This window comes from Aedes albopictus, chromosome 2 (assembly GCF_035046485.1).
Source record: "Aedes albopictus strain Foshan chromosome 2, AalbF5, whole genome shotgun sequence".
Taxonomy (NCBI): domain Eukaryota; kingdom Metazoa; phylum Arthropoda; class Insecta; order Diptera; family Culicidae; genus Aedes; species Aedes albopictus.
The window spans coordinates 10,549,639-10,558,928 of NC_085137.1; the positions used below are offsets into that span (position 1 = coordinate 10,549,639).

Below are 9,290 nucleotides of genomic sequence, written 5' to 3' on the forward strand. Positions count from 1 at the left end.
ATGAAATACCTCAACGAGTTATTGGTTTGGTGAAGAGGACTGCTTGAGGTATTAGTCAATTATGGAAAAATCTCTGGAGCAGGTGAAAATAGCTGAAGAATAACTAACTCAGGTATGGAAAACCGAATATCTACAACCTGAATGAGGTATAAGTAGCCCTGCATAAGTGGTAAAATACCTAAAATAATAACTGGTGTGTAGGTATTCTGTGTATAACGCGTGAATAATGACATCAGGTATGGCAATACCTAAATAATAATCGGAGAATTTTCCATACAAATAGCGATTTTTCCATAATTGAATAATACCTCAAGCAGTCCTCAACACCAAACCAATAACTCGTTGAGGTATTTCATCAATGTGTGTGTGTGTGTGTATATACAATCCATCGCCCACTGACCGGCAGTGCTTTTATGGAAGAAAAATGTCTGCGTCTATTGTTGATATATATAGACGCAAATATTTTTAGTCCTGGAGATGGAAGGTGATAGCTCTACTGCACATCTGACGATCCATTTCGAGGTATGCCTTGACTCGCACGTGCATCCTGAGGTCGTCTTCTGCAACAGTAAGCCCCGCATTAATGGATCCAGATATCAAATGGATATCTGCAATTCATTAACACTTCCTGAATCAAAAATTTGCATTTTTGTTTCTGGCACGTATTTAGTGTAGTAAATTTCATATATATAAATAAAGTGGTGCAAGGAAAGGTCTCACCGAATTTCGCATAGTCTGCCAGTACTCTCAATTGTTCAGCAACGATGGATCCAACAATTTAAAGGCTTAATCAGCGGCATCGGGACTCATAGGCACATCCAGAATATACAAACGGTATTGATTTCACTACACAAGAAACGACGTGGAGAGAACAATCGAGCTGGCTTTACAGTAATACGCACATAAAAATTACTTTTTCACACGCGGAACAGTTCGGGTGGCGTAGACCCGGCTATAGTAGCGGAATTGTCGAATCAAATTCACTGATGGCATAGCACCACATAATTCGACCAAAACTCCAATGAACCCCAATGCACAAAACTGGTTTAACTGAACTTCACAAACTCAAAAGCAGCGGCACATTTTTCACTAAAATCACTTCACCAAATGTTTTTCAAAATGTTTTCAGCAATGCAAAACCTCACCGGCCATTTGAACTTTTCTTCGGCCGAATTGAATTCAATTTCACGAAGAAACGAAAAAACGTGACACAATGCAACGATACAGCGACCCGCGCGCACGACCTGCTGCGATCCATTTCTTCATAGTGTTGAAACTGTTGTGTTCTCGTTGAGGTATTTCATCAATACCTACAAAATACAAAAATAAGTTATTTTCAATACCTGGATAACCGACCAATACCTTGTCTTGGTATGATACCTGACTTTGGTATGTTCCAGTTATGTGGCAGTTATTCATTCCTGCTCGGGTTGTATGGAAAAATCTCCGATTATTATTTAGGTATTGCCATACCTGATGTCATTATTCATGCGTTATGCACAGAATACACACCAGTTATTATTTAAGGTATTTTACCTCTGATGCAGGGCTACTTAATACCTCATTCAGGTTGTAGATATTCGGTTTTCCATGCCTCAGTTATTTATTCTTTAGCTTTTTTCTTCTGCTCGGGTAGAGTTATATTTACTAAAGCATGTATCGTAGGATCATGATTCACTTTGATCATATAATTTTTTGATTTTGAATCATGCGGTGAAGACTTTCGCGCTATTGTTCGCTTTACGCGGAAAGCAAACAATGGATCATTCACATCAGATGATCGATCAATGTTTCTTCTCAAAACTTAATCTAGTCTGAAAAAAAAAGAGTCAGCGCCGTTACTTGAAGTAACGTACTATACAAAGTATGTTTTGGAGAATACAAAAAAAATCTACGTAGACAGTCATGTAATTTTACAACGAATATTCACAATAAAATAATAGCATGAAACGAGCTCACCCATTTATGTGTCTCCATTAGACTGGCCCAAGCACAAAAATGTCGAAAAATTCCACGGGGCACCCTCTAGAATCGTGCCTTTGGATGAGAAAAACAATCTCCATAACATAACTTAACTAGCGTTTGTGCCCACTAACTACAAGTACACACTCAAAACAGATTTGCGGGCTCGGCAAAATCGCGCACAGCCGTCCTCTCAGCAAAATCTTTAACTAGTATCTCAGCAAAAAGTGACGTTTGTTATCTGACTCTCAGCAAAACGATTGCCGACTATCAGCAATGAACTGTCAAAATTGCTGAGATCCCGGCAAAATAGGTGTTTGCTGATTGCTCGGCTGTGCGAATCTCGGCAAAAGTTTGAAAAAATGCTGATATCCCGGCAATCTGAATTAAGTGTGTAAGAGCGAATTGTTTTTCCGAAACTTCCTTTTGCACTCCGCATACTTGGCATCAAGCAGTCTTTCTGCTGATATCTAATTTAATTTAATACGCGTCGAGAACTCGGCACGGTCGCATGCTAGAGGACTAAATGTGTCGATATGACGCAAACTAGGGTACAAAGTTATATATTGCTTCATTTACCATATAACGGATTTTCCCAGTATGTTTCAGACATACCAGCAAATATGGTAAATGACAATAAAGGTCTATGTATAACATTATACCTCCGAAACTCCCTAAATCTTCATGTAACGCCCCTGATATCCCCTGGAACAAGCCTGAAGCTCTCTGGAAAGTTCTGAAACTCATTGGAGTAGCCAGGAACGTCTCTGAAACGGCATGGTACAAGTTTTATGAAATTTCATGGAAAACACTGAAACTATCAGAAACACCTTGGAAAACCCTAGAACACCCCTGAAAGCCCCTGAGGTCCCGTGGAACACCGCTGAAACGCTTCTAAAACCTTGTGAAACCTAAAAGTGTTGGATTAATCACTAAGGCCAACACTGTCCACGGGGGACCACTACCCAGGGGCACCGACAAATTACCGCGGGGGAACTTTCGGTTAGCGTAACGGCGGAGAAACACGGAGCAACACAAAGATGCGTGTGCACGTCGCGGCGGTCGGTTTATTTACACTAACAATATATGTACAAACAATAACAATCAACATACATACATTTAGCAGGGTCGGCGCAGGGCAATGATGATGAACATCGCAACATACATCAGGCTGGCCCAAATATTTCAACACTCCTCCTCGATGTTGGTCATCACAATCACAAAGTCCGTTCACAAAGGTTACTATTTCACAAAGTCTTCACAAAGTTCACATTGGACGCCACAGCCTACACAAAGTTCCTTCTCCTGCACCAAACACTTCTGCTTCGTCAAGTATCACACAAAGTCCTATCACAAACCACAAAGTTCCACTTAGTATCGGAGTCCCTCGTCAAAACAGTCATAAAAATTTTCTTCTTGGTCGAACTCCTCCTCAAAGGGATGCCCAGCTGTATTTTTCCGGCGGTTGCCGCTCTCCACTCTCAGGGCATACAGCTCTCCACTAAGCTCCGCGACGGCTTCCACTTTCCCGCTGGAACTCATTATCTGGCACTTCGATTCCACAAAGTTAACTTTTAGTCCTTCCCGTGCCAGTTTCCGGACCGACAGCAGTCCACATTCCAGCTCCGGGATGTACAGCACATTCTTCACGAGCACTATGTTCTTTCTTCCGTCTCCATCGACGCACTCCAGGAAGCCTTCCCCGACACCGGCGGACCTGATCACTGAGCCGTCCGCCAAGTTCACTTCTTGCTTCACGCTGTTGTCGATTTTCTTGAAAAACTTCCGGTCACTAGTCATGTGGCTCGAGCAGCCACTATCCACATACCAGCTGTTCCGCTTCCGCTGACCTCCCACGCCGAAACAAATTCCCGGGTTCTTCTTCGCCACCGTCTTCTTCACTTCCGGATCTCTTCTTTCTTCGTCGCGAAGCATTGGGCACTCTCTCCGGAAGTGGCCCGGTTTCCGGCAGTTGTAGCACACACGCTGTCGCACTCGTCCGTTTCGTCTGCTTCCGTTCACTTTCAGCACCCGGTCGTGGCGCTCCTCGGACGTTCCTTGCCGCTTCTCCACCCGTCGGTGGTACTCGTCCATCAGCCGCTGCTTCACAAATTCTAGCGACTGGTCGGCATCCGGACGGCTCTCCAAGGCCGTCACCAGTCCGTTGTAGGATTCCGGCAGACTCCGGTACACCATTGCCACTTGCAGCGAACTCTCGAGTTTCTGTCCCGCGCACGACAGTCGATCGAATAACTCTTCGATCTGGAACAGGTGCTTCTCCATGTCCGCACCATCTTCGTAGTTGAAACTACATAGTCTCTTCAGCAGGGACACTCGCGACGTCACCGTAGCCTTTTCGTGGTACTTCTTCAGCTTTTCCCACACTTCGACAGCTGATTTTCCGTCTTTCACCAAGGCTAACTGATTGTCCTCGATATTCAGCACTATCAAGGCCTTTGCCTTTTGATCTTCCTTCGACCATGCCGTTGTCACCGGCTCCGGTTTCACATCAGAAATCGTATGCCACAGATCATAACTGATCAGCAGCATTTCGATTTTCACCTTCCACGTCTGGTAATTTTTATTATCCAGACGGGAAATAAAAACTTTTTCTGCCATCTCGATATTGTCACTTTTCTGTTGGCGCACACTGTACGTACGAAAGTACAGCCAACAACACACGCGAACGTACCCGACGGCGGTATACACAGACCCCGTCACAAATGTTCACTTCGCTATCGAACACCACGGCTACGGCAACAGTTCGTTCGATTCGCGGGTCAAAATGGCACAATCTTCTTTCTTCACCTCGGCTGCGGGACAAAATGGTGCACCACAAAGTCTCACCGGCACTTTTCAACTCGTTCTGGGCGCCGCCTTTGCAAAACGGGCAGTTATTCCGCCGACCACTTTTTCACTGTCCCGTGCACTGTCAGCTGTTCTTCCACACAGCAGCTGATGGAACACAAGCCGAATCGAGTAATTAATTTTACTCTCCCACCGACCGGCACCACACAGAAGCAATCATCCGCGGGATGATTTTGCACTTCGCGACTGTCCAAGCACTATTTTCGGTTACACCGCCAGAACTGGGCCCATAGCCTGTTGGATTAATCACTAAGGCCAACACTGTCCTCAAAGGACCACTGAGCTACCCAGGGGCACCGACAAATCACCGGGGGAATGTTTCGGACGCGTAACGGCGGAGAACACGGAGCAACACAAAGTACGTGTGCACGTCGCGGCGGTCGGTTTATTTATACTAACAATATATGTACAAACAATAACAATCAACATACATACATTTAGCAGGGTCGGCGCAGGGCAATGATGATGAACATCGCAACATACATCAGGCTGGCCCAAATATTTCAACAAAAAGAACGCCAACAAAACCCAAAATAAAAGGTGTATTAAATTTAAGGACGGTTCTCATAACGTCTACAAGAATAGTTGGTCATCAAAATGTTACTTGGGATGGAACCCCCGAAATTCTCTGGAACACCCATGGGACACCTCTATAACCCCCTGCCTGAAGTTCTTTGGAATACCCATAACAGATTCACGTAGTTTTCCAACTGAAAGTCATTTTGATATTGGGCTCACTTCGAGTTACACTGATGCTATGTTTCCGTTCCAATTGTTTTTACGAGGCTGTACAACAGCCCCCCAACTTTCCGGGGGACCAGGATGCACAGTTGAACTACCTTTCGAACATCGATCAGCCGAATATGGGGAACAGACGCGCTCCTAACCGGGATAACAGACGTTCCATTCTCTATCAACCTCGGTTGGTTGGTTATTCGATCTTCCCCTAAGGTTGCTCGTGATATAGTTGATTCTATTTGTAAGTAAAGATAGGAGTTACTTGGTAGGATTTTTTTTTATCTGTATTAACGAGATTTTTAGCCCTAGGCTAGTTCATCTCGGGACCCACGCTTCACTTCCCTTCCGAAGGAAGAACTTACATTTTGCGGGTTTGTCGGGAGTGGGATTCGATCCCAGGTCCTCGGCGTGATAATCAAATGTTCTAACCATCACACCAGGTCCGCTCCACTGCTCGGTAGGATGTTAAGGACCTCAATGCAGTCTATGTAGACTGCTGGTATGCATAACCTAGCCTTTAAGAACCGGTAACTACATTTCACAGTCTAATCTTTCTCGCAAACTACACCAAGGTATTTATATCTCACATTAATCTCACTAACGATCTTCCCTGTCCTACTAACATCAAGATGCTAATTGTGCTTTGTGCCGTGGAGTCAACCCTAAACTGCCCAAAATCGGATCTCATCACGAGCGCATTCCAAACGCTCTTTTCTCTCTGCTTGATCTGCCATTTCAGGCGACAACTGGGAGTGTGATCTATCGGCTGAGGAGGGTGACGAAAGCGGTGAAAACGTGTATGGGATCAACAACTTGCCGGCGGCCATGTACACCGGACCAACGGGTAGACCCGTACCTTCAACGACGCCCCTTCGATCGATGGAAAGGGACGTGGCGCCTACCGAGGGCGTTGGCTACGGTGCCAGTGGGGTTCTTGAGGGAGGAATCACCACTGAAGCAGAACCTACGAACGAATCGGAAACTGTGACACCTGTCGAATTACAGCTTTCGAATCTCCCAACCGTCAGCGGAGATAATGAAGGTTATTATATTGTATTGGATGGCGATGGAAACAATCGCACGACCATCTATCACACACCTGCCCCGAACGAAGAAGAAGAAACGGAAGAATTCAGCGGAGATGGTGTAATTGAAGATGTGCCTTCGGCCAGCGGAGCAAGTTACGACGGAGAAATGGAAGACAAACAGTCCTCGGCGATGTTGTCATCTGAAGAAAACATGGAACTGTCAAAGGATCATTTGAACTTATTCTTGGCGGACTATACTCTACAGGGGAGCAGTGAGTCTCCTTCGAAGAATAAGAAAAAGAAGAAGAAGCATCCACTGCCGCCGGATGGCAAGATCCATCCAGAACATCTATCGACTATTCTGCATCAGCAGAAGAAATTGAACAAATATGCTTCTCAAATCAAACGGAAGGGAGATCCAACGGGCGGAATCGGGAATATGTCACCATTCTCGGATAGGCCCGTATTCACGAGCCGTCCGGAAGGCTCGGTCCTGTTCAATGTGCCACAAAGACTTCCAGAAGAGTCCAACTCAAAGCCTCCGCTTATGTCCGAAGATGTGATACGGAGTATTATTGAGATCTCCAAGCAGATGATGACCCAGCAGAAGCCTTCGATTGAAGAGATGTACGTGAAGCCTATCTTCATCCCAATCTCCGTCAGTTCGCCATCACAGGACTTCACCAGGCTCCCTGAAAATCCGAGCAAAATCGTGTACCACCAGCTGTTTCCATCGCTTTCCAATCAAAGTTCTCAGTTCAGTACAAAACCGATCGGTATTACAATAACCAACCCTTACACTCTAGGTCAGGCAACGATTTACGACAACTTGCGCGAACAGATCATGAACGAGTCGATGTACACTAACTATCAAACGTCGTTCATGGACGCCTATGGCAGCCGCTTCCCAATGCAACCGCCCATGCGCAACGCCCCAATATACCCATACCCACCACCGCCACCGATGGCCTATCCAGTGTTCAGCCAGCCGCAATACCAGTACCCCCACCCGTATCCCTACTACGACCAATCGTTGATCATGAACCGCCTGAGGAACAATGGCGCCTCAGAAAACGAAGACTCTCAGTCAAACGAAAACGTCCTCTCCGAAGAAGAAGACACGGCGTCAGCTGAAGTCCCAGAAAAGGACGTTCAAGCTGCCGTCAACATCGAATCAAACGAAGAAGAAAGCGAAGAAGTTTCCGAACCATCCGGAACCAAGAAGCTCATTGCAGTTGGTGGATCCATTATGAACTACAACGACTACAAGGACAGCATTCTACCTCTGCTGGACGCCAACCCGGACGACGTCCGTATCTCCGTTTTGACTTGTACCCTCGGATCACGGCAACCGAACAAGACCGACTGTACCAAGTACTACGTATGCAACCCCCAGAATGGAGCATTCCAGTCTTTCACCTGTCCGTCGTTCACCGCCTTCAACGCAGACACTCGTCTCTGTGACTCTGCCACGTACAAATCCTGCCAGAACGTCAAACAGACTACAACGACTTCCAAGCCCACCACTCTCTCTCGAATAGCTCAGACTACTACTCATCAGACCAAGCTCTCCTCGGAAGCCAATCAGCTGAAGGAGAATCTCCTGACTGCCCACAAGTACATCGATATGATCAAAAAGCAGGCCTACAAGATCCTCAGTCGCAACAAGGTTACCACCGAGAACCCCATAGAACCGCCGGAAAATGACGGCATGATCCGTATTACGGCACCCACCATGTCCAGCATGCTTCCGTCGATCACCGCTCCGACGTTCACCTCGTCCACAACGACGAAGCGACTGAAATCCAAGCCCAAACGGAAGCACCAAACCAAGAAGCGGACGTCCGTCAAGTCCGGCCTGCACAAGTCCGTCCTGTCCAAGGCGTCTCGCAAGTCGACGAGTTCGACCACGAGCACTACGTCGACAACGACCACCACGACCAGCACGACGGAACCACCGGTGCCCAAAGCGCCCAAATGCAAGAAGAACGGCAAAATGCCCGATCCGGCGGTGAAGAACAACTACTACGTGTGCTACAAGGCTAGCCCGAAGAAGTTCATCAAGACGAGGATGGCCTGTCCGCACAATCTGGTGTACTGCGAGAGCACAGGGCTGTGCACTTACGAGAGGAAGTGCAAGAAGTGAAGGGGTCCCAAAAAAGAGAGGGAACCGCGGTGAGCTGTAACATAGGATTTCTTAGATTGTAGGTATTTATTTTTCTGCGAGTATTTATTAGACGTGAGTGAACGAATTAAAGATCGTGAGTATGTAGAATGTATTGCGGGTGTTTAATATTCAGTATCCGAATCAGTATATCCGAGATGGCCATTTAAGGTGGGTTACTGCGCCATCTAGCCTTCTTTGATCCCATTTTGGCTCCTAAACAGCTTCCTTTATAGAAATTTGTGAAATCGGTTGGTTGAATGGCTTAATTTTGTGATTTTTCTTCATGGAATTTGAAAACAACATGTCAAATTTTCCGGCTATGCCAGAACCAGTTCCGATAGGGAAAGAGAAGAATGAGCACCAGATGCTGCTACCAGATGCTGCTATAGAATGTATCTTGAAATTTATTAATTTTCACTTTGAAAACAAACCTTAAGAGGAAAAATTTGACGATTTCTTTGTGAATTTCTCCAGGAACATCTTCTGAAATTCTTCCAGGTGTTTCTTCAAGAACTTCTCCAGGAATT

The 9,290-nt window shown here is 46.0% G+C and overlaps 1 protein-coding gene across 2 annotated transcripts in view; it reads left to right on the forward strand.

Moving 5' to 3' along the window:
- The window catches only part of LOC109429816 (uncharacterized), a 30,130-nt gene extending 21,233 nt beyond the window's left edge, over nt 1-8,897 (forward strand). Inside the window, exons 2-3 of one of the 2 annotated variants that reach the window (XM_029864292.2) lie at nt 6,308-6,610; nt 7,403-8,896. In XM_029864292.2, coding sequence (XP_029720152.2) covers nt 6,308-6,610; nt 7,403-8,742 — 1,643 coding nt within the window. In that variant the 3' untranslated portion in view covers nt 8,743-8,896. Of the gene's footprint in view, nt 1-6,307 lie in introns of both variants that reach the window. The other variant, XM_019705800.3, reaches the window with a different exon arrangement.
- The last annotated feature ends 393 nt before the right edge of the window (nt 8,898-9,290 follow it).